Consider the following 9,339-nt stretch of genomic DNA (forward strand, 5'->3'; position numbering starts at 1 on the left):
CTGCCTTGTTCAGGGGAACAGTGGGTTAACTGCCTTGTTCAGGGGAACAGTGGGTTAACTGCCTTGTTCAGGGGCACAGTGGGTTAACTGCCTTGTTCAGGGGAACAGTGGGTTAACTGCCTTGTTCAGGGGCAGTACAACAGATTCTTACCAACTCAGGGATTCAATCTTGCAACCTTTCGGTTACTGGCCCAATGATCTAACCACTAGGCTTACGCTGCAGCCCCATATTGGTTTATGATATTTAATTCACCATTATTGGTCTTTTGACCAATTCACATTAGCTCTTTCTCAGAGCCAATCTAAATTCGTCAAAAAGACCAATAATGGTTTCATAAAAGATCAGAATTGGGCTGCCTGTGTAAATGAAGCCTATGAACTAGACCCAACAGACACGGGAACAGTAGGACATTCCAAACGCGCCAATGAAAACCAGAGGCTGTATGTATCCGAGTCGGAGCGCTGCTCTTGGATCAGCGTTTCCTTATAGATCGTAGTGAATAAAAATATCCAATATCTGGACAGGAAGGTGGGACGTATCCCAGCATTCCCTCCTCTCAGACACGTGGTTAACACAGCTACAAATCTTATTCCAAAGCAATTTTTTTATTCAAAACAAAAAAACATTGTACACAAAAATCAGCCAAATGAAAATAGAAACCCTTCCTCCCCCATCCTCATCCAATCAGAGGGTCATCCTCCTACATCCTCATCCAATCAGAGGGTCATCCTCCTACATCCTCATCCAATCAGAGGGTCGTGGTGGAGAACGGCTCGTGTGACACCAGTCAACAGAATGAAGTTGACTCTAGATACTGATCTAGGATCAGTTACATTCAACCCTTTCAAATTAGGGCGACAACCAATAAGCTGATCTGGGATCAGTGAAGCAGAGAAATCATGGCACAGGGGGTAAAACACGAGAAGAGCAGGGGAGAGGACAGCTGACAGTTTAAATAAAAAGACAAGTGTCCGTTGGACATTCGTCTACGTCGGACAATAAAGTAGTCTTCTTCGTGCGGATTAATCTGATCGTCATGAGGACGACGGGAGAGAGAGCGAGAGGGGAGGGGTCATGCTATGAGACAAAACACCATGTTAGAAGTTTTCAGTTCAGGTGACGAGGGAAGGTGTTGGTTTATAGTTAAATTAGTTCTGGTGTAGAAAGTAGCAATACTCCCAACTGGGGACTGTAGAGAGAAACTACATCTCCCAGAATTCCTCTGTAGAGCACTTCCAGATGAGGAAGTGTGTGATGATCTGTAGTCCTCCTGATCTAACAGACCTGCTCTTAGTCTCCTAGTTCTCCCGACACATTTTCACACATGTACAATATTCACAATATATACACACACACACACACCTCCAGCTCTCACTCTCAGACACACACTAAAGTCCATTATGATAAACCTTGCAGTTTGACCCAACAACAGAGTTCAGATGTCACACACACACAGCGGTGCAGTGATGTCACTTGGAGTCCAGTAGAGGTGTGATGTCCTTGATGCCGTGTTCCGTTGCCACGGTGATGAGGTGATCCAGAGCGTTGAGCCGAGCTAAGAGCTTCACCACCTCCTTGATCTGCTCCCTAGAGAACGAGAGACAGCTATAACTAGTCTATTAAACATCTAAAAACTCACTGCTAGCCTGCAGTGGTGTAGGGCGCTAGTGTAGGGCGCTGGGCGCTAGTGTAGGGCGCTGGGCGCTAGTGTAGGGCGCTGGGCGCTAGTGTAGGGAGCTGGGCGCTAGTGTAGGGCCCGTGGTGTAGGGAGCTGGGCCCGTGGTGTAGGGAGCTGGGCCCGTGGTGTAGGGAGCTGGGCCCGTGGTGTAGGGAGCTGGGCCCGTGGTGTAGGGAGCTGGGCCCGTGGTGTAGGGAGCTGGGCCCGTGGTGTAGGGAGCTGGGCCCGTGGTGTAGGGAGCTGGGCCCGTGGTGTAGGGAGCTGGGCCCGTGGTGTAGGGAGCTGGGCCCGTGGTGTAGGGAGCTGGGCCCGTGGTGTAGGGAGCTGGGCCCGTGGTGTAGGGAGCTGGGCCCGTGGTGTAGGGAGCTGGGCCCGTGGTGTAGGGAGCTGGGCCCGTGGTGTAGGGAGCTGGGCCCGTGGTGTAGGGAGCTGGGCCCGTGGTGTAGGGAGCTGGCCCGTGGTGTAGGGAGCTGGCCCGTGGTGTAGGGAGCTGGCCCGTGGTGTAGGGAGCTGGCCCGTGGTGTAGGGAGCTGGCCCGTGGTGTAGGGCGCTAGTGCAGGTATATAGCATCCATAATGTGTATATAACCTCTTTAAAAAAGCCTTTATAACATGTAATCACGTACTTGGCGTTCCTCTTGTCGATGTCGGACCCCCCCAGAGAGCCTCTCAGCAGAGCAGAGGCCAGGTGGGTGAGGTAACGACAGAAGGGCTCCAGCTGAGGCAGGGTCTGCTGACCTTTCAACCCTACAAACCACTGGGCTGGGAAACACTCCACCACCTACACACACACAGACAGACAGCCAGCCCAACAGAAACATATTGAACTAAAGTCATCTTAAAACATGGACATGGTAGAGGTGGGATTCCTCAGGAACGAGGTGTGTGTGCGCGTACCCTCTGACTCTTCAGTACGCTGTCTTCCCCAGCCTCAGCGTTCTGTAGGGCTGACAGGATGTATCTGTTCAGGGTGGAGTCCAGAGCCAACTCCCTCACCGTGGAACCAGACAATACACCACTCCACTGGAGGATGTTACCTAGCAACTAGAGGAGGGAGAGAGAGTAAATATCTGTTACCTAGCAACTAGGGGGGGGGTCAATATCTGTTACCTAGCAACTAGGGGGGGTCAATATCTGTTACCTAGCAACTAGTGAGGGGTCAATGTCTGTTACCTAGCAACTAGAGGGAGTCAATGTCTGTTACCTAGCAACTAGAGGAGTGAGAGGGAGTCAATATGTTACCTAGCAACTAGAGGGGGTCAATATCAGTTACCAAGCAACTAGAGGGGAGAGAAAGAGTCAATATCTGTTACCTAGCAACTAGAGGGGGGAGAGTCAATATCTGTTACCTAGCAACTAGGGGGTCTATATCTGTTAACTAGCAACTAGAGGGAGAGGGAGTCAATATATGTTACCTAGCAACTAGGGGGGTCAATTTCAGTTACCTAGCAACTAGAGGGGAGTGAAAGAGTCAATGTCTGTTACCTAGCAACTAGAGGGGGGGGTCAATATCTGTTACCTAGCAACTAGAGGGAGAGGGAGTCAATATATGTTACCTAGCAACTGATGGGGGGGGGGGGTCAATATCTGTAATACAGTGTGTATAAAACCAAGATAACTTGATATTTCTGTGAATTACAGCCTGACCACCATGGGGGGCACCCATGGCTGTGTCTCTGTCCAGTCATGCGAAATCCATCGATCAGGCCTAATTGATTTATTACAATTGAATGATATCCTTCTAATGAACGGTACCTCGGTAAAATCTTTGAAATTGTTGAACCAGTCAAATGTTTGGACACATCTACTCATTCAGGGTTTTTATTTATTTTTTACTATTTTCTACATTGTAGAATAATAGTGAAGACATCAACACTATGAAATAACACATATGGAATCATGTAGTAACCAAAAAAGTGTTAAACAAATCAAAATATATTTTATATTTGAGATTCTTCAATTAGCCACCCTTTGCCTTGATGACAGCTTTGCACCCTCTTAGCATTCTCTCAACCAGCTTCATGGGGTAGTCACCTGGAATGCATTTCAATTAACATTTGCGCCTTGTTAATTTTATTTTTATTTCACCTTTATTTAACCAGGTAGGCTAGTTGAGAACAAGTTCTCATTTGCAACTGCGACCTGGCCAAGATAAAGCATAGCAGTGTGAACAGACAACAGAGTTTCACATGGAGTAAACAGTTAACAAGTCAATAACAGTAGAAAAAAAGGGGAGTCTATATACAATGTGTGCAAAAGGCATGAGGAGGTAGGCGAATAATTACAATATTTCAGATTAACACTGGAGTGATAAATGATCAGATGATCATGTACAGGTAGAGATATTGGTGTGCAAAAGAGCAGAAAAGTAAATCAATAAAAACTGTGGGGATGAGGTAGGTGAAAATGGGTGGGCTATTTACCAATAGATTATGTACAGCTGCAGCGATCGGTTAGCTGCTCAGATAGCAGATGTTTGAAGTTGGTGAGGGAGATAAAAGTCTCCAACTTCAGCGATTTTTGCAATTCGTTCCAGTCACAGGCAGCAGAGTACTGGAACGAAAGGCGGCCGAATGAGGTGTTGGCTTTAGGGATGATCAGTGAGATACACCTGCTGGAGCGCGTGCTACGGATGGGTGTTGCCATCGTGACCAGTGAACTGAGATAAGGCGGACCTTTACCTAGCATGGCCTTGTAGATGACCTGGAGCCAGTGGGTCTGGCGACGAATATGTAGCAAGGGCCAGCCGACTAGAGAATACAAGTCGCAGTGGTGGGTAGTATAAGGTGCTTTAGTGACAAAACGGATGGCACTGTGATAAACTGCATCCAGTTTGCTGAGTAGAGTGTTGGAAGCAATTTTGTAGATGACATCGCCGAAGTAGAGGATCGGTAGGATAGTCAGTTTTACTAGGGTAAGCTTGGCAGCGTGAGTGAAGGAGGCTTTGTTGCGGAATAGAAAGCAGACTCTTGATTTGATTTTCGATTGGAGATGTTTGATGTGAGTCTGGAAGGAGAGTTTGCAGTCTAGCCAGACACCTAGGTACTTATAGATGTCCACATATTCAAGGTCGGAACCATCCAGGGTGATGATGCTAGTCGGGCATGCGGGTGCAGGCAGCGATCGGTTGAAAAGCATGCATTTGGTTTTACTAGCGTTTAAGAGCAGTTGGAGGCCACGGAAGGAGTGTTGTATGGCATTGAAGCTCGTTTGGAGTTTAGATAGCACAGTGTCCAAGGACGGGCCGGAAGTATATAGAATGGTGTCGTCTCCGTAGAGGTGGATCAGGGAATCGCCCGCAGCAAGAGCAACATCATTGATATATACAGAGAAAAGAGTCGGCCCGAGAATTGAACCCTGTGGCACCCCCATAGAGACTGCCAGAGGACCGGACAGCATGCCCTCCGATTTGACACACTGAACTCTGTCTGCAAAGTAATTGGTGAACCAGGCAAGGCAGTCATCAGAAAAACCGGGGCTACTGAGTCTGCCGATAAGAATATGGTGATTGACAGAGTCGATGAAGACGGCTGCACAGTACTGTCTTTTGTCGATGGCGGTTATGATGTCGTTTAGTACCTTGAGTGTGGCTGAGGTGCACCTGTGACCGGCTCAGAAACCAGATTGCATAGCGGAGAAGGTACGGTGGGATTCGAGATGGTCAGTGACCTGTTTGTTGACTTGGCTTTCGAAGACCTTAGATAGGCAGGGCAGGATGGATATAGGTCTGTAACAGTTTGGGTCCAGGGTGTCTCCCCCTTTGAAGAGGGGGATGACTGCGGCAGCTTTCCAATCCTTGGGAATCTCAGACGATATGAAAGAGAGGTTGAACAGGCTGGTAATAGGGGTTGCGACAATGGCGGCGGATAGTTTCAGAAATAGAGGGTCCAGATTGTCAAGCCCAGCTGATTTATACGGGTCCAGGTTTTGCAGCTCATATAAAAGTGAATTTGTGAAATTTCTTTCCTTCTTAATAAATTTGAGCCAATCAGTTGTGTTGTGACAAGGTATTGGGTGGTATACAGAACGCAGCAGGCCCCAGTGAAACAAGTGGCTCTCATCGCAGCAGGCCCCAGTGAAACAAGTGGCTCTCTCATCGCAGCAGGCCCCAGTGAAACAAGTGGCTCTCTCGTCGCAGCAGGCCCCAGTGAAACAAGTGGCTCTCTCGTCGCAGCAGGCCCCAGTGAAACAAGTGGAGGAATGAGGAGGATAATGTATTACACATTTTGACCAAATCATCGTTTTAGCGTCCTAGAAAATTAGGACGTTTTTTTTAGTGAGGTGACCATGAAGAATGTACAGCTTCTACCAATACAACTAATACAAAAAAAATAAAAAATACAAATCTCACGCAATATGAGCCTAGTTTAACGATGTCCCATTAGAGCTGTGGTTCTAGTAACCTTTCTCTTACCTTGACACAGGACCAGAACTGCCTCTGGAAGAAGAGGTAGGGACCACTGTTCTTATTCTCCAACACGCTGGAAGAAACCAAAAAAACAGACTTCCTATAACCAATCGAATGGCTTCTCAGACATTGAGTAGTGTATTTCTCTCTTTCCTCACTGTGTAATAATGGGTTAGGCCAGAGTTTCCCCCAAACTCAGTCCTGGGACCCGCCCTGGGTGCACGTTCAGTTTATTTCCCCTTAGCTTGATGAGTTGATTATTTGAATCAGCTGTGTAGGACTGGGGGACCAAAACGTGCACCAGGAAGGAATTTTTAGAGGGACAAGTAGAGAACGGTGTTTGTGACTCACTTCTTGGGGTACAGAGGTAAGAACACATCATCATCCAGAGTCCTTCTGGTCCTCAATACGATGGTCTTCAGAAACTCCTGGAGGAGGGAAAGACAGGTGAGAGAGAGAGAGAGAGAGAGAGAGAGAGAGAGAGAGAGAGAGAGAGAGAGAGAGAGAGAGAGAGAGAGAGCGGTGAGGGAGGGAGAGAGCGGTGAGGGAGGGAGGGGAGAGAGCGGTGAGGGAGGGAGGGAGAGAGCGGTGAGGGGTGAGGGGGAGGGGGAGGGAGGGAGAGAGGGTGAGGGAGGGAGGGGAGAGAGGGGTGAGGGAGGGAGGGAGAGAGGGGTGAGGGAGGGAGGGGGTGGGAGAGAGAGGGTGAGGGAGGGGGAGCGGTGAGGGAGGAAGGGGGAGAGGGGTGAGGGGGAGAGGAGAGAGGGGTGAGGGAGGGAGAGGGGTGAGGGAGGAGAGAGGTGGGTGAGGGAGGGAGAGAGGGGTGAGGGAGGGAGGGAACGGTGAGGGAGGGAGGGAGAGAACGGTGAGGGAGGGAGGGAGAGAACGGTGAGGGAGGGAGGGAGAGAACGGTGAGGGAGGGAGGGAGAGAACGGTGAGGGAGGGGGAGAGAACGGTGAGGGAGGGGGAGCGGTGAGGGAGGGAGAAGCGGTGAGGGAGGAGGGGGGAGGGGGGGAGGGAGAGAAGAGGGGTGAGGGAGGGAGGGGGAGGGAGGGAGGGAACGGTGAGGGAGGGAGAGAACGGTGAGGGAGGGAGAGAACGGTGAGGGAGGGAGGGAGAGAACGGTGAGGGAGGGAGGGAGAGAACGGTGAGGGGGGGGAGGAACGGTGAGGGAGGGAGGGGGAACGGTGAGGGAGGGAGGGAGAGAACGGTGAGGGAGGGAGAGAACGGTGAGGGAGGGGAGAGAACGGTGAGGGAGGGAGGGAGAGAACGGTGAGGGAGGAGGGACGGTGAGGGAGGAGGAGCGGTGAGGGAGGGAGGGAGGGAACGGTGAGGGAGGGAGGGAGAGAACGGTGAGGGAGGGAGGGAACGGTGAGGGAGGGAGGAACGGTGAGGGAGGGAGGGAACGGTGAGGGAGGGAGGGAACGGTGAGGGAGGGAGGGAACGGTGAGGGAGGGAGGGAACGGTGAGGGAGGGAGGGAACGGTGAGGGAGGGAGAGAACGGTGAGGGAGGGAGAGAACGGTGAGGGAGGGAGAGAACGGTGAGGGAGGGAGGAGCGGGAGGGAGGGAGAGAACGGTGAGGGGGGACGGTGAGGGAGGGAGAACGGTGAGGGAGGGAGGGAGAGAGGGTGAGGGAGGGAGGGAGAGAACGGTGAGGGAGGGAGAGGAGAGAGGGGTGAGGGAGGGAGGGAGGGGGAGGGAGGGAACGGTGAGGAGGAGGGAGGGAACGGTGAGGGAGGGAGGGAGGAACGGTGAGGGAGGGAGGGAACGGTGAGGGAGGGAGGGAGAGAACGGTGAGGGAGGGAGGGGAGAGAACGGTGAGGGGGAGGGAGGGAGAACGGTGTGAGGGAGGGAGGGGAACGGTGAGGGAGGGAGGGAACGGTGGAGGGAGGGGGAACGGTGAGGGAGGGAGGGAACGGTGAGGGAGGGAGGGAACGGTGAGGGAGGGAGGGAAGGTGAGGGAGGGAGAGAGCGGTGAGGGAGGGAGGGAAGAGAACGGTGAGGGAGGGAGGGAAGAGAACGGTGAGGGAGGGAGGGAAGAGAACGGTGAGGGAGGGAGGGAAGAGAACGGTGAGGGAGGGAGGGAAGAGAACGGTGAGGGAGGGAGGGAACGGTGAGGGAGGGAGGGAAGGGAGGGAGGGAGGGAACGGTGAGGGAGGGAGGGAACGGTGAGGGAGGGAGGGAACGGTGAGGGAGGGAGGGGAGAGAGGGAGGGTGGAGAGGGGTGAGTGAGGGTGGAGAGTGAGGGTGGGGGGAGAGGGGTGAGTGAGGGGGGGGAGAGGGGTGAGTGAGGGTGGGGGGAGAGGGGTGAGGGAGGGAGGGGGAGAGGGGTGAGGGAGGGAGGGGGAGAGGGGTGAGTGAGGGTGGGGGAGAGGGGTGAGGAGGGTGGGGGGAGAGGGGTGAGTGAGGGTGGGGGAGAGGGGTGAGTGAGGTGGGGGAGAGAGGGTGAGGAGGGAGGGGAGAGAGGGGTGAGTGAGGGTGGGGGAGGGGGGAGTGAGGGTGGGGGGAGAGGGGTGAGTGAGGGTGGGGGAGAGGGGTGAGTGAGGGTGGGGGGAGAGGGGTGAGTGAGGGTGGGGGGAGAGGGTGAGTGAGGGTGGGGGGAGAGGGGTGAGTGAGGGTGGGGGAGAGGGGTGAGTGAGGTGGGGGAGAGGGTGAGGAGGGAGGGAGAGAGGGGTGAAGGTGGGGGGGAGAGAGGGGTGAGGGTGGGTGGGGGAGAGGGGTGAGGGAGGGTGGGGGGGGAGAGGGGTTAGTGAGGGTGGGGGGGGAGAGGGGTGAGTGAGGGTGGGGGAGAGGGGAGTGAGGGGTGGGGGAGAGGGGTGAGTGAGGGTGGGGGAGAGGGGTGAGTGAGGGTGGGGGAGGGGTGAGTGAGGGTGGGGGGAGAGGGGTGAGTGAGGGTGGGGGAGAGGGGGTGAGGGTGGGGGGAGAGGGGTGAGTGAGGGTGGGGGAGAGGGGTGAAGGTGGGTGGGGAGAGAGGGGTGAAGGTGGGGGGAGAGGGGTGAGGGTGGGTGGGGAGAGAGGGGTGGGTGGGGGGGGAGAGGGGTGAGTAAGGGTGGGTGGGGGAGAGGGGTGAGTGAGGGTGGGGGGGAGAGGGGTGAGTGAGGGTGGGGGAGAGGGTGAGTGAGGGTGGGGGGAGAGGGGTGAGTGGGGTGGGGAGAGGGGTGAGTGAGGGTGGGGGAGAGGGGTGAGTGAGGGTGGGGGGAGAGGGGTGAGTGAGGGTGGGGGGCGGTGAGGAGGGTGAGTGAGGGTGGGGGGAGA

The 9,339-nt window shown here is 54.0% G+C and overlaps 1 protein-coding gene across 1 annotated transcript in view; it reads right to left on the reverse strand.

Moving 5' to 3' along the window:
• Nucleotides 1-585: 585 nt before the first annotated feature.
• Nucleotides 586-9,339, reverse strand: part of paxbp1 (PAX3 and PAX7 binding protein 1) — a 49,870-nt gene continuing 41,116 nt past the window's right edge. The window contains 5 exon segments of the mRNA XM_046317133.1: nt 586-1,588; nt 2,305-2,459; nt 2,576-2,722; nt 6,093-6,159; nt 6,438-6,514. Of these exon segments, the coding sequence (XP_046173089.1) occupies nt 1,471-1,588; nt 2,305-2,459; nt 2,576-2,722; nt 6,093-6,159; nt 6,438-6,514 (564 nt within the window). The 3' untranslated portion in view covers nt 586-1,470.

This window comes from Oncorhynchus gorbuscha, linkage group LG20, assembly GCF_021184085.1.
Source record: "Oncorhynchus gorbuscha isolate QuinsamMale2020 ecotype Even-year linkage group LG20, OgorEven_v1.0, whole genome shotgun sequence".
NCBI classification, from domain to species: domain Eukaryota; kingdom Metazoa; phylum Chordata; class Actinopteri; order Salmoniformes; family Salmonidae; genus Oncorhynchus; species Oncorhynchus gorbuscha.